Consider the following 25,057-nt stretch of genomic DNA (forward strand, 5'->3'; position numbering starts at 1 on the left):
CTCTAATGTCATTGAAAGATGGCAGTGAACAAGACGGGAAAAGGGTTCGTGTTTGCTTTAGTTTTATAATGAAAAAGAAATGTTTTAATTTGAATTTCACAGTGCATCCTTTTTATGCTAGACTTTCTCTTCAACTTTTCTTAATTTGGTTCCACTACATACATCTCACTCTCAAGATAGTTAAAAACAAATCTCATTCCTTCATATAAGGACTGTGGGAGGACTTCAGAATTGACGATGGGATGGGTTTTATGGTGTCTGTTGCAACAATGCCAGTTATTCAATATCAGTCATTTATTCAAGTGCTGACTGGGGTCCTGGTCTGCCCCAGGTACTAAATGGTCCAGGAACTGGGCACACGATCGTAAATAGCAGAAGAAAATCCTGGCTCCTATTGAGTTTACTTTCTTGTGTGTCTGAGGAAGACAATAAACAGAGTACAGAGGTAAAGAGGACAACATATTAGATGGTAATGTGTTGTTCCGAGAGGAAAAATAAAGCAGAAAGGGGATAGAGGGTCCTAAGAAAGGAGGCATTTTCAGCAGTGTAGTCAGAGAGACCAGACTGAGAAGGTGACATTTGGATGAAGCCTTGAAGGAGGTGGGCGGGACTCTGTAGATATCTAGGTGAGAGGGGAGAGCAAGTGCAAAGGTTCTGAGGTGGGAGCACACCTGGTGGTTTTGGGGGCCACTGAGGAGGCCAGTGTCGCTGAGTGGTATAGGCAAGCAAGAGAGGTTAGAGAAGTCTGGGAGGCCAGATTTTGCCCTGCGGTAACATGGATAACTGACTTTTCTTTTGAGTGTGAGGGAAAGCCCCTGGATGGTTTTGAGCAAAGGAGTGAATAAAGATGATTCTGGCTGCAGAGGAAGGAAGGGGCGGCAAGGAAAAACAGGAAGATCACCTAGGAGGCTTTTGCAAATCCCTGGGAAGAGGTGTTGACAGCTGAAGCTAGTGGTACGAGAGGAGGTGTGTGAAGTGAGTAGAATCTGGATGTATTCTGAAGGCAGAGTAAATAGAATTTAGCAGATTGGATGTGTGGAGGGAGAGAGTAAAGAGTCAGAGATGAGTCCAATTTGCTGTTTAAGTTTGCCAGGGCCATGGTAACAAAGTACCACAAACCGGGTGGCTTAAACAACAAAGATATTGTCTCACGGTCCTGAAGATCCAAAGTCCAAGGTTAACGTGCGAGCAGGATTGCTTCCTTCTGAAGGCTGTCAGGGAGAATCTGTTTCTTACCAGTCTCCAGCTTCTGGTGGTTTTCTGGCAATCTTTGATGTTAACTGGCTCGTGAAAGTGTCACTGCCTTTACCTTCACATGGCATTCTCTGTGTGTGTCTGTGTCCTGATTTCCGCTTTTTAACAAGGATGTGGGTCATGTTGGAACAGGGGCCCACCCTACTCCAGAATGCTCTCATCTTAACTAAGGTATCTGCTATGACTCTATTCCCAAAAGAGATCACACTTGGAGGTTCTAGGGACTAGGACTTCAACGTGGGAATTTTGGAGAAGACACAGCTCAGCCCGTAACAGTTGCCATTAACCGAGATGACAAAGTCTGTCTGTAGGAGGAGCAGGTTTGGGGCAGGGAGAAGATCAGCGAAGTTATAGACATGTTAAGTTTGAGGCATACCTCAGACACTCAAGTGGGCATGTCAGGCAGGTGGATAAATGAGTCAGAAATTTCAGGAGGTGTCTGAGCTGGAGATAAATATTTGGAAGCCCTGGGCATATCCATGACGTTAAAGCTAAGAAACTAGACAAGATCACAGAGAGGATGGGTTTGACAAGAGGAGGAGGGTTATAAAAAGTGAAGTTAAGAGATTATTAAGTTTGGAGACCAAGACCAAGGCTCCCATAAATGTGAAACACAAGTCCTACCTACGCTTGTAGTTGTGAAAAAGCAGCCACAGTTAACGACGATTGTAAGTTGCATTCTAATTGTTTATGAACTTGCGATATTTCCCTGTGAGGCGTAAGAGTGGTAAGAGGGTCGGACAGAGCATGGGTTGAGTTTCTCTGACATGCTGAAGAAGTTACTGGTGCTGAAATGGAATGTTTTGAATGCCATAAAGAAGTCAAAGGGCACTAATAAAAATAATAAAGAGCACTTTTCTCGGAAGGAGAAACAACTTTGGAGAACATTGTTGCAGTCCTTGATTTAAGAAGTCATTTTCTAAAAAGTCAGTCATGCTGCAGTGCTCCAGCAGCTGAATACTTTGTTCCTTCTGTTTTTCGTGAGAGCATAGTGAAAACGTCTTAAAAAAAAAAAAAATTACCAGGACAGAATTAATCACGTTTTAGCTAATTTGGAAAACAGAGAAAGCATCACCGTGACATAACCATTCTAGTCTTCTAATGTGTTTTCTTTGAGTCTTTTCCACATGTTCCTGCTGTTTCACATGGAGACTGATGTCGTCGTGACAGCAAGGCGATGGTGGTGACATACAACAGTTCTATTCAGAGTCTTCTGAACACATCCATCTGGCATTTCCCTGAGCCGTTGCACCTCTGCTTCCCCCGCACCTTTTCTTTGTCCAGCTCTCATCCTGTTGTGCTTCCAGATTCAGTTCAGTGGTCACCTTTGGGGAAGTGCTTCCCTACTGGCAGAGTCCCACCCTTCCCAGTATGTGCCGCCATACTACCCCGCACCATAGCACTTACCGTAATTGTTCAGGTCCCCACTCACTCACTGGAGGACAGAGACTGGGTTTGGGTATTTATTTCCTCAGTACCTTGCACAGGGCCTGTGGGTACATATTCAACAAATACATGTGGACTACAAATGAATAATGTCACCTTCTTTGCCTGTTCAGAATACGTCTGTCACTGAACTACGATGCCTTATTATAATGTAAAATATTCTTGTTTAAATTAGCACAGTAATATAGAATGTATCACAGTATATATGAGAAGATTCCCCTTTAAAAGTATTCATAGAGGGGCACCTGGGTGGCTCAGTCAGTTAAATGTCCGTCCGACTTCAACTCAGGTGATGATCTCACGGTTCGTGAGTTTGAGCCCGCGTAGGGCTGACAGCTCAGAGCCTGGAGCCTGCTTTGGATTCTGTGTCTCCCTGTCTCTCTGTCCCTCCCCTCTTCGCACTCTGTCTCTCTTTCAAAAATAAATAAGCAATAAAAATTTTTTTAAGTATTCATACAGATTTTTGTTTAAAGGGCTCAATTTTTCCCTAAAAACTGATGCCCTTCATTTTCTTACCAGAAAGATACCTGAGATATTCACCACATGTGGCTTTTGTTTTTTGAGTGTTGATTGTGTCCTTTTAGTAAGCAAAATGAAGTGATTTGAACATACCTATATAAGGTAACACGGAAAAATGCAGAAGCTTGGAGGGGTAGAATTGCTGGCAGTCAAGACAAGAATTTTTACATTTTGATTAGTGGATTGTTTTGGAAATGGGAGAGTTTTTTATCTGGCATAATTGAGATATATAATGTGAGTCTGGGTGAAGAGAGTAAAGAAGTATTGTAATAGCTCTTTGATGCCAAAAATACTTCCATAATGACCCAGCTCAAGATTCTCCTCCTCCCTGCCCACCTAGAATGCAAATAATTTTTTTGGTCAACTTTCTCAAAAATAGCGGGGCCGGGAGGAGTATTTATGTGATTATTGTTTCTTGGCATTGAGAAAAGGCTTTGCTGCATAGAATTCTGGATAGCATTACTCCACTGATAGGGTATTACCTTCATTTTCTAGGTCACATCTGTGACCAGTAAATACTGAATTCATTTATGAAACTGCGAGTATTGACAAAGTTTGAGCTAAGCTGTACAGCATATCAAATTTGCTATTGTAGCGTATTTATTTAAATCTTGATTTCTTTCCCCAGCTCTACTTTACGAAGTGTTTCTACTGGATCTTCAAGACCTTCCAAAATATGTTTGGTGTGTGGGGATGAGGCTTCAGGATGTCATTATGGGGTAGTAACCTGTGGCAGCTGCAAAGTATTCTTCAAAAGAGCAGTGGAAGGTAAATGTTCATGTGGGTGTTCCTTTTACACGTTTTCTTTCCTGCTGCATAGTTTGTGTGCATAGTTAACTCTAAATCACTACCGGGAAATAGATACAAAATACTTCTGAGGCAGTCTGTCAGTGATAAATAGTAGTAATGTCTTCTCTAAAAACCACCTGGAGATTTTCCACTGAGTGCTGTTGAATGGGCAGAATTTGAAATTGGGAATTGAGATCTGTCAGAAAGAACTTTTTTGTTTTTATTGGTCTTTGTTTTTCAGTGAGACTTAGAAAAATAATTCTCCACAAACTTAATTTGCATGATGTGCAAGAGCATTTTTACTAGGCACACATAGAATGTGTCACGTCTTTTCTGTGTTTCTGTATAAATATATGTGTTTGTGGCAAATTGAAATTTTAATATCAGGATCGTGTCTGTGAGTTAAGTTGTGTTCCATACAGAATAATTGCATTGAACAGCTGCTTCAGATTCCAGGTCCCTGCTTCAGTCCTACCGTTGTTCTAACTGAAGGTTTCCAAACCAGTACACTAAATTAAACATTTGACTGAGATTCTCTAGGTATATTTAGGCTAGCTTTGCTTCTGTCCAAGTAATTGTACTTCCTGAAGAGAGGTAGTCTTTTAGATAGTGTTCTCCTTCCTCCGTCCTCACTTGTAAGCCATTAATTACCATCAGACTTAGATGGTTTTAGTAATATTGACTATATGATTGGCTAAAGTGTAGAAGTTTTGCTTTTAGTAGCAGCATTATTGCATCATTGATGCTTATTTTACCGAGGACCCCAACACTAAGACTCCTGTAGGTTTATTTCTCGGGCAGTTTTCTGGGGGATGAACTACTGCTTCAGAGACTTAAAGCACTTGAATGTTTCATCTTTGTTTTGCTGGTGACCACAGGAAGCTGGTGTCCTCAGTTCCGGATGGAAAAGCTGACCAACTCATTATTTCTGTGCTTCTAGGATTGGTTTCATGTTTTTTAATTAATACTACATGATTTTACATTATTTACACTATTAATTATTTAATAGTCCCGAAACTCAGCATTGAATTGGTAATAGGAGTTCTGTATTTCTCAGAATATGGGTTCTTGGTTACAGGTGACAGAAAATCAACACAAACAGGCTTAAGCAGCAGTGGAAATTCATTGGCTCACGTAACCGTAAAGCCCTGGCGTAGGCTTGGCTTCAAACAAGCCATGGTTGTAAACCAGGTGGTTAGAACTCCATTGCATTCTCTCCAGTGCTTGACTTTGCTCTGGCTCTGTTCTCATCCAGGTTCTCTCATGGTGATGAGATAGCCACCAGGACCTCATTAAAAAGAAGTTCTCTGTTCCCAGCAGTTCTTAGAAAAGCTCCCAGTTAAATCTCCTCTAAGACTGCACTTGGCTCCCATGTTCCCCTCCAAACCAATTATAGTGACCTGGGAATGCAGTGATCTGACAGGCTAGTTCTGGCTAGAGTCAGCCAACTTAAACGACCTACGCTAACAGTGGGGAAGAGCATTTCCTGTAGGAAACCATGGATTCTGTTACCAGGAGATTGATTTCTGGAAAATAAATTTGTGCAGTACTGAGATCAATTTATTTTTTAAGACTTTCCTCACCCACCACTCCCCTCTTTCTATCCTTAACTATATGATTGGCTCAGTAGAAGATAATAAGGTAAAATTACCTTTGGTACCTTCCTAATGCCACTTTGTACCTTCCAATATAAGGAGTCCCCTCTTAGGCTCACTAATTAGTGAACAAAGTAAGGCAATATATAACAATAAAGCAGTGTAGAGAGGGCATTTGGAATGGTACCCTCTGTGGTACCCTGCCTGTGGCTCAGCCTTCGTATCAGAACCCAAGTTGTGGCTGTTTTCGGAACCTGGACTTCTCTGCTTCTGAAGCAAATGGCTTTCCCAAAGGTTTTGCTTAGTTTTGTTGTTTTAAGTAGTTTCTATGGAAGTAGCTGAGGAAACAATTGTTTTTGTAACTGAGGTATAAATAAATATGGAAAAACCTTGATATCTAGACATCCTTTTCTTCCATTGGAAATTTGATCGATAATAGATAATGAAACTTGATGAGCACCTGTTAAGACTTTTATTAATATAGTTTAGTCCCGGGGCGCCTGGGTGGCTCAGTCGGTTAAGCATCCGACTTCTGCTCAGGTCATGATCTCACGGTTCCTGAGTTCAAGCCCTGCATTGGGCTCTGTGCTGACAGCGCAGAGCCTGGAGCCTGCTTTGGATTCTGTCTCCCTCTGTCTCTCTCTGCTCTTCCCCTGCTGACACTCTGTCTCTCTCTCTCAAAAATAAAATAAACATTAAAAATTAAAAAAAAATACAACGTAGTCCCTATTTTGGGGGGAATTCTGATTTGATTTGACTTTACTTTTTTAATATGAAATTTATTGTCAAATTGGTTTCCATACAACACCCAGTGCTCATCCCAACAGGTGCCCTCTTCAATACCCATCACCCACCCTCCCCTCCCTCCCACCTGCCCATCCAGGAAGTAGCAACAGCTAACAAATTGATCAAAAACTACTTAAGCAATATAACGGAACAAGAATTTAGAATAATAGTCATAAAATTAATTGCTAGGTTGAAAAAAGTATAGAGGACAGCAGAGAATCTATTGCTACAGAGATCAAGGGACTAAGAAATAGTCACGAGGAGCTAAAAGATGCTATAAATGAGGTGCAAAATAAAATGGAGGCAGCCATAGCACAGATTGAAGAGGCAAAAGAGAGAATAGGTGAATTAGAAGATAAAATTATGGAAAAAGAGGAAGCTGAGAAAAAGATGAAAATTCGGGAGTATGAGGGGAGAATTAGAGAACTAAGTGGGAATTTTGATTTTAGAGCTCACCTGAGTGAAACCAGACCATAAATTTTGAAAATAAACTTGATCAGAGTGAGGACTTACTTGTTTTTATTTTGTATTTGTATTTCTTTACTGTTTTATCATGTGTGTATGAGAGAGAATATGTGAGAAATTGGACTCTGTATCAGAACTTTTTTGATTTATTAAAAATAAATTATTTTTATAATACTTTATAGTTGGAAGCACTAGTTTCATAAAATTATGGTATATGGATATATTATTCTTCCCCTTTTATAGATGAAGACAATTGGGATCAGACCCTGTTTATCAATCTATTCAGAATCATTAGATCAAACTTGGACCTGGATTAAAGTCTCAGGACTCCACACCTAGACCCAACCCAACATCTCACAACTCTGAATCTCTCAGTCTACTTCTTTCATTTTCTGTAATTTTCAAGCTCATGGAAACTCTACCCTATAAGTCATTCGTTCATGCCTACTTCGTGATAATGGTGTGATGTAAGCATTGAGAAGACATAATTTGGTCTATATTATAGTGTATATAAAAATATATAATACATATATATAATACATAAATATATATAATACATGTGTATGTATATATATATATACACGTGTGTGTGTGTGTATAGATAGATAGATAGATAGATAGATAGATAGATAGATAGAGATAGATAGATATCGGGCTTTCCCTGATAACCTTAAGCTCTTCCTTAGATTATAAAAGCAGAGAATTCAAGAAGCAGTAGATAGAGGGAGCTGGGATAAGGGGAGTCAGGTAAGCTGAAAAGAGCTAACCACACCAAGCGCAGAACTGGAAGCATCCACTAGAGTGGAGGCAGGAAGAAAGATGGAACAGTCTGAGCTCTGAGTTTACTGGTTTAGGGCTTTATGCCCTAGAGCACTTCACTCTAAAGCTTGGTATAATAGTGTAGTAGTAACGGTGTAAGGAGACTGCAAATCATTTGTTAAAAGTATAAATTATGGGGACACCCGTGTGGCTCAGTTGGTTAAGCACCTGACTCTTGATCTCGGCTCAGGTCATCTCATGGTTCATGAGATTGAGCCCCACATCAGGCTCTGCGCTGACAGTGCAGAGCCTGCTTGTGATTCTCTTTCTCTCTTTCTCTCTCTCTCTCTCCCTCTCTCCCTCTCCCTCCCTCCCTCCCATCCACACACTTTCTCAAAATAGGTAAATAAACTTAAAAAAAAACATTAAAAAATGTGTAAATTATGTTCTTTGTGTTCTGTTTAATGGGACATATATATGTGCTTATTTTTTTTTATCTTAAACATTTAATATAAAAAAACTTAGAAGTCTCATCCAGAACAGCTTATTTTCCAATAATGTCAGTTAAGAGCCATATTATTGTACGTTACAAATGGAAGTTTATAATTTTGTTTTTAAATTTGAATTGCTTATTTGCCTTGAAGGTTTGTCAAGACCTTTCTATCTTAAAAGGAAAAAGAATAAACATTTATATATTTATATTTTTAAGTAGGGTTCTCCCTTGGTGGAAACTGGACTGGTTTTAGGGTCAGAGGATTTAGTTTTAATTTCTGGCTCTGTCACTCACTAGGTATGAGAGTAAGACATTATTTAATTTTTTTAATTAAAAAAAATTTTTTTTTTAAATTTTTTTTTTCAACGTTTATTTATTTTTGGGACAGAGAGACAGAGCATGAACGGGGGAGGGGCAGAGAGAGAGGGAGACACAGAATCGGAAACAGGCTCCAGGCTCTGAGCCATCAGCCCAGAGCCCGACGCGGGGCTCGAACTCACGGACCGCGAGATCGTGACCTGACTGAAGTCGGACGCTTAACCGACTGCGCCACCCAGGCGCCCCTAAAAAAAAAATTTTATAACGTGTCATTATTTAATTTGCCTATATAATTTCTTTATATCTAAATAGGGAAAGTAGTATTGCCCTACCTAATGCTAAGAAAAATAAAATGGAAACAAAATGTTTTTGCAGATTTTATAAATCATCAAGTGGCATCAAAATATTAGATTTATTCTGTAGAATCAAATGCTACAGTTCTCTGGTTAATGTCTTTAGAGAGAGATTGTGTAAGTGGTACAATAATGTGGCACTTGTAGGTTTTTGTTTTTTCTTCGTTAGGTTTTTATTTTTCCTGTAATACATTATTTTCTTCATAGAGCTCCCTTGGAGGTTGTAAGATTGTTCTAGCCTAGGAGTTTTCAAAGTTCTCAGAGGGCATGTGGGAGAAGTGGGCAGAGGGTCTGCCAGAATTTTCTGGAGAGGCTGTCGCACATGTTCCAACTCAGCCTAGACTGTTGATATTTACCCCATAATTGACCCTCTGTCACCCATGCAGGCAGTCTTGCCTTTGGAAGTTGCATAGTGAGAGAAAATATTAAGAGCCACCAACCTACTGGACCTTCAGCTCCTCTGTGAGATGTCTTTAGGGTGAGACAGTCTTATCTCCAGAACGGAGCAAGACTATAGATATAGAGTAGCCACCAAATAAATGTTTGAATGTACACATGAATGTTTACACGTGGCATGAGAGCAGTTGAGGTTAAGTGACTTCCCTGCAAATCAGGAAATTAGCAATGAAACCAGCGCAAGAGTTGGTGCAGGCTTTTGACCTTCTAATCTGCAACTTGTAATTCTAGTCTGAGTTTTTACTCTGTCTCTTTCCAACTGTAAATTGCCATTAGTTTCATCTCATGTGTATTTTATTTTGTGATCCCTCAGTGAACAGAGGCGACTACATTCACTACACTATTTTATAACCTAATTTCCTTTTTGGATACCCAGTGTACAAGCAGTGTCTGGAAGACACAGCTACCACAAATCACTGAAGAGGTACAAGGCTATGAAAGGACAGAGTTCATTATTATGTAAAGTCAACTGGATTTATATTTTTGCAAGCAGACCTGTTAGGCTAAAGAGTGCATATCTTGGTAAGGTCAGCCAAATCATGTGATGTCAGTTTCCATACTTAGACATTTCCTTTTAAGTAAGAGACTTACAAATCTATTTCCTGAAACAAAATAACTTTAAGAGGTACAATTGCAGATTAATCAAAAGATTCCTCAAATAGGCAGAATTTTAAGGTAACCAAGCCTCTGAACATGTATTTCAGTCTTAACATATGTAGTTCACAGCATGTAGATTTGAAAATCTTTAAATTTATAGTTTATTCTTTGAAAAAAAATTTTTTTAATGTTTATTTTTGAAAGAGAATGAGTGGTGGGCAGAGAGAGAGAGACAGAGAGAGAGAGAGAGAGAGAGAGACAGAGTCCGAAGCAAGCTCCAGGATCTGTCAGCATAGAGCCCGATGTGGGTCTCGAACTCACAGACTGCGAGATCGTGACCTCAGCCAAAGTCGGACGCTCAACCAACTGAGCCACCCAGGTACCCCTATACTTTATTCTTTGAGGTAACTGTTGTTAAGGAAATGTGATGGTTGGTTAATAGTTAATTTCCTTTGCTTTATAAAATTAATGATTAAACTGAACAGGTCCAGAGGAACTTGTCTCACTGTGCCATATACCCACATTAGCCCTATCACTGCAATGTGAGCAAGTGGGAGGTGCAGGGGGGTGGGGATGGGCACAATACAGTTGCACCCCAAAATAGAGAACTTGAATTTAGTGGACACACACTATTCAGGGTGGCATTATATAATAATTGAAATATAGGTATTCCCTTATAACTTGAAATATAAAATTAAGGAAATGATAATGCAAGGAAATAACATATATTTATTAGATGTCTTCAGTTCATGCTACAATACAGCCCTCAGTGTCTCCATGAGCCATGTACAGGGAGCTAAAGAACATCAAAGTCCATTGTCACTTACAGAACTGCTGAGTCAGAGATAGGAAACCAAGGACTGTTCTGGCTTACAGTTTTCTCATAAAACTCTTTAAAGATGATTTCTTTCCTTTACCAGATGTTAGGAAATGGATAACCTGGTTCTTTCTACTCACTTATTTTAAGATCTTAAATAAATATCTATTCAGTGGATTATATCTACGGTTTTTATGAACCCTCCCTTCCTCCTTGTATAATCATAAGGCTTTAGTGTTAATTGCATGTTTGCCCAGATTTTTTGTAGCCCTTGAGTTAGTTGCTATGGGAACATGCAAAGCCATGACATTTAGGCTAACCTGGAAGGTCAGGGAAGGCTTCTTAAAGAATTGACCCCCAAACTGAATCTTGAAAGATTAAAATTGGCTATGGTGAGGAGGAATAAGGATAGTCTGTCTGCACAGGGCACCAGGAGCAATTTTGTGTTAACCACTTTGAAAATTGAGATGTGAGTAGAAGGTGAAGCTAAGTGTGCAGATTGGGTCCAGGTCTTGGACTGTTAGGCAGGGCCTGAACTTATCCTTGGGCAAAACAGAACCTCTGGATGTTTTCAGCAGAATGGCAGGCTCAGTTTTGCATTTAGTATCTGGATTTAGGGTGGTATGCTTACTTAAAGAGTTCTGGTGGCTGTTTTAAATCACTTTGGTAAGAGATGTCCAGGGAAAGAACTAGACCATCAGTGTTAGGCATTGAGAGGGGAGGGGTAGTTAACGAGACTATCTGGGAAGGAACATTAGCAGTTCTATATTGGAGGTAAAGAAGCAAAGATCTAAGATGATTCCCTAGGCTCAGCTGCTGATATTAGTAACACTGGAGAGGGAGTTTATTTATTTGATATCTACTAAATGCCAGACACCATTCGAGGCATACCTAGACATCTTGAATGAAGGGACATCTGAAATGAACAAAGATCCCTGCCCTGCTGCAGCATACATTCCAGTGAGAGGTGGTGGGGAGATTAGACACAATAAATGAGTTATTTATGTAGCACATGAAAAAAAAAAACAGTGGGGGGGAAGGGGCATTGCCAGGATAAAGGAGATTGGAATGAGGTTCGATTTAGGACATTGAGTTTGAAATGCCTATAGGACATTCAGGTGTGCCTAACAGAAAGTTGGAGATGAGATGCAGAAGGTTGGGGAACAAGGTAGGATTGAAAATAAAGATTTTGGAGTCATCATCCATGAAAATAGATGCATTTGCCCAAGAAATGGGTATTTAGACAAAGACTGTGCCATGGTTAGAACCTTACAGAATATGAATGTAGGACATCGTGTGTGTGTGTGTGTGTGTGTCTGTGTGTGTGTGTGTGTGTGTGTGATACATGTATGAGTAATTTTTTCTCTCTCTAAGTTGCACACAGAAAGCCCCAGTTAACTTGGTCTCTGTTTATTCCAAGTTTAGCTAGACATCAGACATTTTTGCATATGTGGAATTTTCAATCCCAGTTTTTGTTTTTTATTCATCATTAAGCCTTGATTATTATTGAATCTCAGTCCAGAGCTCACAACTAAACAGGATGTAAAGGGGATTTGATTTGTTAACCAGTGCAGAGATGATGCCAAACATGTAGCAGGTGCTCAAACAACATTTGCTGATTGACTACTTGATAACTATTCATTTGTTTGTTTGTTTGTTTATGTTTTTTATTTATTTTTGAGACAGAGAGAGACAGAGCATGAGGAGGGGAGGGGCAGAGAGGGAGACAGAATCTGAAGCGGGCTCCAGGCTCCGAGCTGTCAGCACAGAGCCTGATGTGGGGCTTGAACTCACAAACTGTGAGATCTTGACCTGAGCTGAAGTTGGACAGCCAATCGACTGAGCCACCCAGGCGCTCCTGATAACTATTTAAATCATATAATAATATAATATAAGTATGTATATACGTGTTATATATATATATATATATATATATATATATATATATATATGATTCACCCTTATTTCTGTCACTGTTTCTCTGAAGGAGAAGGAATTTATTAGAAACTGATTTCAAGTGAAGACATGGACAGGTGGGCCAAAAGTTAATTCACATTATCCAAGGAGAGCTTCTTGTAACTTAAAACTTAAGTTAAGGTGCACTTTACATAGCAAATTTGTAAAGTATAAATTAGAAGCCCAGTAATTTTCAAATGTTGATGTGTTTGTTTGCCACCCATCTTGTTTGAGAGAAACATCCAAAGGAACAGAAAACTTTATATAAGTTAAAATGAAATTTAAAATAGATGAAAAACAGGACAAAGGGAAGATAAGAGCAAGAAAGGAAAAATAGAGCCAGGAATGGGGATAATACAGAGAATATATGCCCTGAGGCCTTTGTAGAGACTGGCCACTTATTTGGCTCTTGGCTTTACAGTAGGCAACCCAAAGGCAACAGTGAGTCACCTCACCCAGGATGTTCTTAAAAACTGGTTTAGAGGATTGCCTGTTTATAAGAAAATTTTCCCGAACATTGGTTTCAGTTTTTTTTAGTGTTTATTTTTGAGAGAAAGAGATACAGAGTGTGAGCGGGGGAGGGGCAGAGAGAGTGGTAGACACAGAATCCAAAGCAGGCTCCAGGTTCTGAGCTGTCAGAACAGAGCCCAACACAGGGCTTCATCAAGTCACAAGCTGTGAGATCGTGACCTGAGCCGAAGTCCGGCACTTAACTGACTGAGCCACCCAGGCACCCCAACGAGCATTGGTTTTAATGTGTCTGTTCCTTCCACACAAATTATAATCTGAAATTTAAAAAGTAACTCTCATTTTTGCTGTTAATGGAGTGGTTTGGTTTATTTTAAGGAGCAGTGCTTTAAAAAAATGCTTTATTCTATGCCATCTACTCCTATAATATAGCTACCTTTTACTGAGCAGTTACTAGATGCCAGGCATTGTTTTATCCCACTTATTCCTAATTGTTTTTAATGTTTGTTTATTTTTGAGAGAGAGAGAGAGAGAGAGAGAGAGAGAGAGAGCGAGCAGAGGAGAGGCAGAGAGAGAGGGAGACACAGAATCCAAATCAGGCTCCAGGCTCTGAGCTGTCAGCACAGAGCCTGACATGGGATTTGAACTCACAGACCATGAGATAATAACTTGAGCTGAAGTCAGACACTCAACCAACTGAGCCACCCAGGCACCCTTACCCATTTATTCTTCATGACAGCCTTCTTAAATCTGAAAGTTTGGTGAGTTTTGAAAGGTAGTATCTTTAAATCTGAACTCTAAGCAGTTGTGACAAAGAAAACACTGAAGATATTTTAACTAGCCTTTTTGGTATGGTCCTTGAATTTTTAAAACTAATAGCAGTCATAGTAAATATTTGAGTACTTATTTTGTGCTCATTATGCTAATAATTTTATTGTATATTCTCATTTTAATCCTCATAATAACCCTATGAAATAAGTATGATAATTATCTGCCCTCATGTTAGATATCTGCCATCTGAGACATGTGAGAAGTGAGCGAGTAGTCCAAGATCGCTCAGACTGAAGGAAGTGGGATTGGAACTCAGGAAGTCCAGGCATTTTGACTCTGTGTACTTAACACATAAACTATACTGCCTCTCACAAGAGTTACAAAGATCCCAACTATTTTTACCCACCAAAAAGTAGGGCAACATCTCTGGCTTCAGAACACTTATGAAGAGCACATTATAATTTAACAGTTATCTCGCTATACTCTAAATAATTAACTCCTAGCCATTTCAAGTTGAAACTCTAATTTGAATTTCTGTTGCCCTGATGGGAAAGAAATTGGGTAGTCTCTATTTTTTTCTTAAGGAATGATCTCCATAGTTTAAAAAAAAAAAGTCACCATTACCATCCTGAAGTACCTCTTTAACATCTTGATATTAATCTAAAGCTTTATTTAAAAATTTTATCTTTCTGTGTTTCATTTCCTGTGTGTGATAAAAATTAGATGTAGCCTATCAGGTTCAGAGAATCATTGTGAGAATGGCCTTCCTCATACAAGGCTGAAAGCTACTAATTCCTCAGGTCTTGTTGTCTTCTTTATGCCTCGTGGCTCAGAACCATACCCAAACGCCATAGGACACAGAGCTGCTGTCACAGAACTTGCACTCACGGTGTAATCAGGATCATACAACTTACATGATGTGATACTTTGACACTGGAAATATGAAAATTGCTAAATTGAGTGCAGTCAGATGCCAAAATAGCGTCCTGGAAGGATGGGGAGTATGAGGAGGCGTTTAGGCATTAAGGAGAAGTGGGCAGAGGAGGAACAGGAAGGTGGAGCCTGAACTTGAGCCTGCTTGCTTGCGCAGGCCCAGATCAGGGGACAGCCTGGCCAGAGCAGGCAACTGAACAAAAACACAAGGGCCGCATTACGTAAGGCCCTCAAATTGGAATGAGAAATCGCAGCCCTTCTCCTAAATACATCAAGTCTTTTAATAAGTTCTTCACAGTGGAAAAAAATCAGTGCAGTGGCCCGGGCAGTTTTGTCCCTTGGTGTGGTACAGTGGCTTATGGCAGGTGCCCTCTAGAGGATGGATGACAACTGAGATGGGATTGTGGATGACAGAGTAGAAACCACTTAATTTGGGACAGCATTGGTGCCCTCGAGCAAAAGGCCTGATTTGAGTGGTGACAGGGAAGAATTGGCAGGAGCCGATGGTGGATTAGTTTGGGGAAGGAGGTCAGAGACTGGAGAAGGAAACACTTTAAGAACAGAGACGATGAACATTGGGGTGCCTGTGCCTCTTCGAATCAGCAATTTTGTATCGTTTGGATAAATTGCTAGTAGTGCAATTGCTGGGTTGTAGGGTAGTTCTATTTTTTAATTTTTCAAGGAACCTCCATGCTGTTTTCCAGAGTGGCTGCACCAATTTGCATTCCCACCAACAATGCAAAAGAGATCCCCTTCCTCCGCATCCTCACCAACACCTGATGTTTCCTGTGCTGTTAATTTTAGCCATTCTGACCGGGGTGAGGTGGTGTCTCATTGTGGTTTTGATTTGTATTTCCATGCTGATGAGTGATAGTGATAAAAAAGAATGAAATCTTGCCATTTGCAACAATGTGGATGGAGCTAGAGTGTATTATGCTAAGCAAAATAGTTTGGCAGAGAGATACAAATATCATATGATTTCACTCAAGTGGAATTTGAGAAACTCTACAGATGAACATAGGGGAAGGGAAGGAAAAATAAGATAAAAGCAGAGAGGGAGACAAACTGTAAGAGACTTAAATACAGAGAAGAAAATGAGAGTTGCTGGAGAGGAGGTGGGTGGGGAGATGGATGGGTTGTCCCATCCATAAATGGGTTATGGATCTTATGGATAAATGGGTTATGGACATTAAAGAAGGCACTTGTTGGGATGAGCACTGGGTATCATATATAAGAGATGAATCACTGGGTTCTACTCCTGAAGCGAAGACTACACTGTATGTTAACTAACTTGAATTGAAAAAAAAAAAAAAAATAGACATGTTGGATAAGTGAAGTTGAGAACTGGTGAATCTGTGGCAATCAGTTCTCCAAAAGGGATAAAGCAGTCCAGGTAAATAGGAATGGAAAAGCAGAGACAAAATTCTGAAAAAGTTCCCTTTCTACCTGGAAATATTTTCTTGAAATGTTTAAAACAAACGGCATAGTTAAGTATTAAGCATGTTGGCAGACGGCGTTAGTTTTAGGTAGTCGATGTCAGTGGCTGCTCTGGATGTTTGGTGCAGTGTGTGGGAAGCTACACAATGAAGTTGAAAAGCTGGCGAAGGTGTTGGACCCACAGCACCTATGGAGCAGGCTCACTGGCTGTAGTGATCATTGGGGGGACTTGTGCTGTTGTTACTTCTCATAGTAGAGGTACTAAATGATGATATCAACAGCTTAGGGCCCCATAGGGAGCCACAAATACATGAAGCTATTTATGGTTGAGAAGGCAGAAAAATTCTGTAGCAAATAAAAAGATGCCAGTGTTTCAAGTCCCTAAAACTTTTCCTGTTTTTGCTCTTTAAAGACAGACCTATCTAGTGTAGTGATTTTTTTCCCTTTTCACCTTATTCCTTGGTATCTGTTCACTGCCCATGCTGACTTCGTAGGTGGGAAACAGAGGGGCCGATAATGATTTTTCTAGAGACAAGCGGACAGGTGTAGCACATACACACTTCCAGAGCTCTGCCCCACCTCCCTTGATCACCCAGTGATTGCTGTTCCTCAGGCTAAGGAGCAAGGGAAACCCCGAATGTCAAGAAGAGGACTTCAGAACCACCTGGAATTGTCACAAAGCCCTCTGTGCACATGCACACATTCTCTCACACTCAACGCACCTCCTTCCAACATCATAGATCAAATCCACAACCGGAGAAGAGCAGATTGATGCTCCGGAATGGAGCTCACAGCTCTTCATGAGCAATGTAGATTGTTTCCATTTTGCCCTTGGGTTGGCCCCATTTGAAGCTCTGCAATAAATGCTAGCTCTTGGAATTTGTTGACTATAAGGTTCCATTTACAAAGGCATCACCTTCCTGTATGTGCTGTGTTGCTAATTAACAGTGAACTTTTATACCTCACAGAGCAAAGAACAATCCCTAAGGGAAGAGTGAGAAATGTATTTTCTTTTTACAGGTAGAAGACTAAAGCCTCCATTAAATCACTGGCATTTGACAACCTAATACATGATTACAAAAATGTTTTGTTTACTTTTCTAAAGGTAAAACATGAGATAAAGCAAATGGAATAAAACAACAGATTAAAGGATATAAATCTAGAAAGGAATTGTAACTGTCAGCAAGAACTGAAGAGTCACTTCTAGCAAATTAGCTGAGGAGTAGACAGGGTGAGGTTTTTAGGAAGTTCAATGTAAATTTTAAATTACATGTATCATTGTAGTATAGGTCAGGTGCATTAACTTATATTCTTTTATTTCAGTAGATCAAAACTATATAATTTGAAAACTAAAAGGGAGATATCTCCTCCTCCTCCCTTCTAATCCCTTCTTAAATTTGATTTTCTTCTCCAATTCAGGAGGAAGAACCTGGGCTTGAGTTCCCAAATTCACAACACCCTCTTCCAAGGCATCCTGATCACTTACTGATTTTTTAATTGTTGTCATCCCACAATTTGCACACTTACTGTGTGAGTCCTCTGGTAAGAGGTCGTATAATAAAACCTTACCAAGATAGGTTTTAAAGTCCATTTTTTAATGGAGAACGATAGAGCAGAAAGAGAATTAGCCTGGGGTCAGACAAGGTGGACTTGAGTCCAGAATGGTGCTACTCACTCTGACACTTTGAGCAGATAATTGAACATCTGTTTCCTCTTCTATAAACAAGAGAAATTAAATCTTGAAGTATCAGCCGTACCCATCCCTCAGTTAGGAAGATGAAACCGAGTACATGTATGTTTAAACTGCTTTAGAAACAATAAAGGCTCGCTTTACAAACATTACATTTAAAAAAGAATTTTCTCCTACTTAGGAAGCAATTTAATCAATATACTTTGGTTCACAATAAAATGCGGAATATGTAAACTGTAGCTACTTTATGTACATGTTAAATATTTGCTTTGAAGGAAAAACCAGTAAAAACTAAAGTGTCTATTACTTTAGGCAAGACTAGGAGTTTTGACCTCTTTGTCACTAGTTGAGGCAGATCTATATTGTTATGAGTATTGTATGCCAAAGGGCGGTGGTGGGGAAACCTTTGTGTTTAAGGTCAGGATTTAAATGTAATCCACCTGAATACAGAATCAGAGCACAAAGGATATTTCAACATCTTAACCATTTGCAAGATCCCAGCTACTTTTTACTTTTTTTTTTTTATTAACCATACCAAGATTTCTAAAACATACTGCATTCTCTTACTCTCCCACTCTTGACAAATGACTTAATTGGAAAACCAGTGGAGAATTAGTCTAGGTTGATTATTTTTCATCTGGCCTACACCATAGCATTTTCCCAGTTGAAACAGGCTCAGCAATTTGATATTGCTAGCATTACATAAGTACTAATTGTTTTGTTTTTCACTATCTCATATGAACTAGAGTTGAATTCAGAAAAAAAAAAAAGAATGGAGTACTGGTAGCCATTCATTAGAAATATTTTTAAAAAATTACTGTTTTTAAAGATGAATAGATGGAGAAATAGTTATAGAAAATGCCATTATTAAATGATACTAGATAAAAAAAAATTCCTTCAAACAACTTTCCCTCTCAATTTTTAAAATTAAATGTGCTTCTGACACATCTGATTAGGATTTAGATTTATTTGAAGAGCTTTAGTTGCTCTAATTGGTGATAGTTAAAATTCAAAATATTTATGTTATGTCTCCCAAATACTGAAATAGCTGACCTTTGCCTAATTGATTTAACCAGCATCTCACAGGACAGAGTTGTAATAGTGACTGAGGTCAGAAATCACTGAAATGTAGAAAGGTCCAAAGCTTGGAGAGCAGGTGAGGAGAGGGCAGGGCCAGAAGCAGGGACCCAACAGCGCCAGAGCCAATGAGGGATAACGCAGTCGTTGAAAATGGAAAGGAAAATGCCCCACCTGTGGCATAGTGTAGAGTCGGACCTCAACCCAGGCACCTTCATTCAATGCAGCAAACACTGTCGAGCGCTTACTATGCACTAGGCCCTGGGGGTGTGCTGCAGTCCAGTCCTATTAATGAAAAGACATGAGGATCCTAGACACCACCTTTTATATCATTCTAAGCAGTGTTTTGTTCTGTTTTGGTTTTTTCCCCTCTAGATTTTGAAAATTACCTATAAAGCAAACTAGGGGCACCTGGGTGGCCCAGTGGGTTGAGCCTCTGACTCTTGATGTCACCTTGGGTCGTGATCCCAGGGTCCTGGGGTTGAGTCCCATGTGTCAGTCTCCGTACTGAGCATGGAGCCTGCTTGGGATTATCTCTTTCTCCCTCTGTCCCTTCCCCCTCCCCCACACTTGTGTGTGCTTGCTCTCTCTTTCAAAAAAAGACAAAATAATGATGAGCCTTAGGAATTAACTTTGTCTTTTCCAGTGAAGCTGTACAAACTGTATAAAATTCAAATGGAACTAGTAAAGATTTCCTTTTTTTTACAAAGATTCTCACTGTTGAACTCCGTTTACTAAGCAGAAAATTGGAGTTTTCAAATACTGGTAGCTATTTAAGAGAGTAAGTTGTAATTTATAGTCATGATCCACAGGGAGAGGATGAGAACAAAATAGAAATTATTTTAGTATCAAAAATTAACCTCTATTGAGCCATTAACACATCTTTTGTAAAAACAAGTGAAACATTTAAAGCAATTTTAAATTATTTTAAAAAATCAAGCAAATTATCTTTACTGTAGTGAGGGGGGCATGTCAGAAGTGTAACATAAAATATGGATTTTCTTTTTTTATTAGGTTTATTTATTTTTTTTTTTTTTTTTTGAGAGAGAGCATGCATGCGCACGCACGTGGGAGAGGGGCAGGCAGAGAAAGAGAGGAGAGAGAATCCCGATCAGGCTCCACACTGCTAGCACAGGGCCCGATGCGGAGCTTGAAGTCACAAACCGCGAGATCATGACCTGAGCAGAAATCAACAAATTGACCAACTGAGCCACGCAGGCACCCCTGGGTGTTTTCATCTATGTAGAAAAATGGAGTAGACTTTCCTGTTTTGTATTTACCATAACTTACCATTACATAAGTAGTAATTGTGCTTTTTTTTTTCTTTACCATCCAATATGACTTGATATTATAATTTTAAAAACAATAGTAATTTTGTAAGAGTATTAATAGGCATTGATAAAAATCCCTGTTTTTAAGAGAAAATAGAGAAATACCATTATTAACTGGTTTTAAATATAAAATTACTGCAACTTTTCCTTAAAAATTTTTAAATGTGTTCAGCATGTCTGATTATGACTTTTTGAAGAACCTCAATCATTGACTAGACTACAAGAGGAATATTGTTTCAGATAGTCGTGACTGTGGTGCTTCCAATAAAGATTTAAAAAAAAAAACCTGTGTTAAATTTTTTTTTCAGTTACTGAGATATGTTTAAGATTTAAGTTGAAACATTTTTCAATGTATAAATAGTTTTTCCTTTAGTAATTGCATTATGACCTCATTCTGTTATGTATTACAGATGACTTGTTTTTAGGAAAAACAGCTTCTAAGGGAAATGTCATTGGGACACCTGGGTGGCTCAGTCAGTTGAGCATCCAACTCTTGTTTTCAGCTCAGGTCCTGATCCTAGAGTCATGGGATCAAGTCCCAGGTAGGACTCCATGCTGAGCATGGAACCTGCTTGGGATTCTCTCTCTCCCTCTCCCACTCCTTCTCCCTCTCCTTCTCCTTCTGTCTCTCTTCACCACTTGCACACACTCTCTCCCTCTCTCAAATAAAAAAAATAATAATAAAGAAAATGTCATTATGTAGAGAGGTGTGTATTGTGATGCATTCATGCTGCCTACTGAAGAGCAGTCTTTTTTAAAATAGAATTTGCTGCCTATAGAATCACAGAAAGAGCCTCTGCTTTCTTTCATGTTTTCTAACAAGGGGACAACCAACCATTTTCTTATATTCAGGTTTCTAGAACACATTGCATGTACCCACTCATTCATATTAAAGATCTATTTAAGAATCATTTGGGGGCGCCTGGGTGGCTCCGTTAGGTCATGATCTTACGGTTCATGGATTCAAGCCCCGCATCAGGCTCTGTGCTGACAGCTCAGAGCCTGGAACCTGCTTTGGATTCTGTGTCTCCCTCTCTCTCTGCCCCTCCCCCCACTCATGCTCTGTCTCTCTCGCTCTCAAAAATAAGTAAACATTAAAACAAAACAAAAAAATGGGGCTCCTGGGTGGCTCGGTTGAGCGTCCGACTTTGGCTCAAGTCATGATCTCATGGTTTGTGAGTTTGAGCCCCGTGTCCAGCTCTGTGCTGATGGCTCAAAGCCTGAGCCTGCTTCAGATTCTATGTCTCCTTCTCTCTCTGCCCCTTCTCTGCTCATGCTTTGTCTCACTCTATTTCTCAAAAATAAATAAATGTAAAAAAAAAATTTAAAAACAAAGAAATTTGAAGGGGCGCCTGGGTGGCTCAGTTGGTTGAGTGTCTGGCTCTTGATTTCGGCTTAGGTCATGATCCCGGGTCGCAGAATCGAGCCCTGTGTCCGGCTCTGTGCTGAGCATGGAACCTGCTTGAGATTCTCTCTCTCACTCCCTCTGCCCCTCTCACTTGTGCGTGCTCTCTCTCTCTCACACAAAAATAAAAAGGATCTATTGGAAATCAGTTCTAGGCAATGATTTATTTTATATTACACAGGTAAATCATAGAATAAATACTTTGTTTAAGATCATATAAAATACTTTTATTGTCATATGAAAAATATGTCATAATTCAATTTCCTTAAAATTTCCATCTAAGACTATATTTTCAGATTCAGTCTAATAAAGCTTAATGTTGGTTTTTGTTTTTATTGAGGTAACATTATATGTTACATATATATATACATTTTACATATTATCATTTTTAAGTGTAAGTTCAGAGGTATTAAATACTTTAATGTTGTTTTGCAGTCACCACCATCCATCTCCATAACTCTTTTCATCTTGTAGAACTGAAATTCTATACCTATTAAACAAGAACTCCCCACTCTCTCCTAGCCCCTGGCAACCACCATTATACTTTCTGTCTTTGTATGTTTTTTTTTTAAGTTTATTTATTTATTTTGAGAGAGATGGAGATAGTGCAAGTGGGGGAGGGGTAGAGAGAGAGCAGGCCTCATGTGGGGCTAGAACCCATGAAGCCATGAGATCATGACCGGAGCCTAAACCAAGAATCGGACACTTAACCAACTGAGCCACCCAGGCACCCCGTATGTGTTTTTTTTTTTTAACAAGTGCTTTTTCTTTCTTTCTTTTTTTTTTTAACTATTTTTATTAGTTTTTAATGTTTATTTTTGAGAGAGAGAGACAGAGTGTGAGTTGGGGAGGAGCAGAGTAAGAGGGAGACACAGAACCCAAAGCAGGCTCCAGGCTGAGCTGCCAGCACAGAGCCTGACATGGGGCTCAAACTCACTACGCGTGAGATCATGTCCTAAGCTTACCTGAGCCACCCAGGTGCCCCCTACAAGTGCTTTTTCTTAATTTTAATTATAATTGAAAATAGATGATAAGATCCCATTTTTCACATTCAGTTTAGATGTATGATGTTACAGTCAGCATAGTAACCTTTGGAGCCTTGTGTTCAAATTCTAGTGTTACTGTACACAGTATATTCATCACGGTTAACATTTACTAGCTGCCATTATGAACTAGGCACTAAAATGGAGATTCTGTGGTTTTATTTGTCTACAGTTTTTATACGAATTAAGTACTGTTCTTATTTGTGATGAGGTTAATCAGAAGAATTAAGTAATTTGTCCATAGTCACACACTGAAGGAGAGAGGTAGGAATTGCATGCAGGTCTTTCTGACTCTAGGCTCTCTTTTGTTTGTTTTTACCATTATGCACTACTGGCCTTGGGACCTGGGGAAAGTTATCAGCCTCTCCCTGATTCCTAGCTATAAAATGAAGACCAGGTGATTCCTAGTTTAGCGTGGTATTTTGGCAATTGGAGGTGATGTATGCCAATTCCCTGGCATGTCATAGACATTAAATAAATGATAGCTTTTCAGAGTGTTCTTATTACTTGTCAGACTAGACATAGACCACAGATTATTCAGAGCTCTCCAAGTACTACCTTGGCGGAATAGTATATAAAATGTCAGGGGAACAATAATTTTATATGTCAGATTCTACCCCCTCCCCACGTGTACTAAATATAAAATGTGTATTCAAAACCAGTAAGAGGCTTCTTTGAATCCTGGTGAGAGTAAATACCATTGGAATCAAATGCAGACCTAGGGCAAGCAACTTTTCAATTGTTAAAATAGCTCTGTTTTATTATCAAATAGGGTGATGGATGACATTAAAAGCTATAATAGTACAGTAATACTATTTTGTAGAAGAGATTCACTGCATGATATTAGGTAAGGGCATAAATCAAAAGTCCTAAATTGTACTTTTTCTAAAAGGAGACGTTTAAGTTCTAACTTGAAACAAAAATTTTACTAAAATTTAGTCCACATAGTCCTAATATGGAAGTATTCTTTTAAAAAACTTGAGAAGAAAGAAAAGGAAAAGAAGTAATTGATGAAAAGAAAAAAATATTAGGCAGTTTCTCTCCCTTCAAGACCAAGTCTTCAGAAATCCAAATACTCTGCAGCTTAGGTTAAGAAGCTGTGAGCTTGCTCCAAAGAAGAAATACACAGCAAAGCTCACTTCCATATCTTCATGTACAAGTGTGATAATAACAGCTTATGTTTGCACATGTCTTCATACCAGTAAACACTTGGAGTTGAGTGGCTTAGGCAGGCTCACACAGCCTCGTAAATGGCAAAGCTTAGATACAACGCTTGGAGTGTGACATATTGGAGAAAAATGGAGAGGGGTGCCCCTTGGTTAAAAATTTTAGCCTGCAGTTGATTTACATTGTCCAAAAATATTTTTTTTTTAACTTCTAGTGGTTTTCCCTGGAAATACCAGGTATGCCTACCTCTCTTATCCCAAAGCCTATAGCTGACCCTCTATAAGCAAGTATATAAGCTAATATTAAGAGGGTCCTGTTTACTGAGGATGGCTGTTGTGTCACTGGCCTTTTTTTTTTTAATTTTTTAAAATGTTTATTTATTTTAGAGAGAGACAGAGTGCGAGCAGAGGAGGGGCAGAGAGAGAGAGGGAGGGAGACACAGAATCCAAAACAGACTCCAGGGAGACACAGAATCCAAAACAGAGCCCAACGCAGGGCCCAAACTCATGAGCCATTAGATCATGACCTGAGCTGAAGTCGGACCCTCAACCGACTGGGCCACCCAGGTGCCCCATGTGTCACTAGCCTTTTAAACCAACGGGAAGTCAATGAATGTCTCAATATGTCAAGCTGGTAGTTTTGTCTGTAGTTAATTGCCAGTTCCACCTGTATGTGCGGCTAACCCTATTGGTACGTTTTAGCCAGAATTTACTATAATATAAACTTATTCTCTTACATAAGGGATTGTCTCTCAAACCTACCCATCTTAATACCTTTGCACAGTGCCAGTTGTAAACCATCTAACCACAGGAAACTTTTCTGTTGCAGAAATTATAGCAGGAATCATTCAACACTTTTCTTCAATAAACTGGTACCAAAGTCATACTTGGCTCATTGTCAAATCAAAGATGATTTGCTTCCCAAGACTTCTAAATGCTCTACATCCTCGTAAGACATTGCAATGGCTTCATGTTTTTGACCTGTGATTAAGTCATTTAGATTTTCTTTGACATATTCAGGCCACAGGGAGCTAGTCAAGAGCACTGTTGAGAGTTCTTCAAGTGTACCCCATTTAAAGGAGGCCCACTGGGGGGCGCCTGGGTGGCTCAGTCAGTTAGCATCCAACTTCGGC

General features: G+C 39.4%; 1 protein-coding gene across 1 annotated transcript in view; it reads left to right on the forward strand.

Moving 5' to 3' along the window:
• The window catches only part of NR3C2 (nuclear receptor subfamily 3 group C member 2), a 348,656-nt gene that overhangs the window by 166,843 nt on the left and 156,756 nt on the right, over positions 1–25,057 (forward strand). The window contains exon 3 of the mRNA XM_047857017.1: positions 3,848–3,987. Coding sequence (XP_047712973.1) covers positions 3,848–3,987 — 140 coding nt within the window. The remainder of the gene's footprint in view (positions 1–3,847; positions 3,988–25,057) is intronic.

Source organism: Prionailurus viverrinus, chromosome B1 (genome assembly GCF_022837055.1).
Source record: "Prionailurus viverrinus isolate Anna chromosome B1, UM_Priviv_1.0, whole genome shotgun sequence".
NCBI lineage: Eukaryota > Metazoa > Chordata > Mammalia > Carnivora > Felidae > Prionailurus > Prionailurus viverrinus.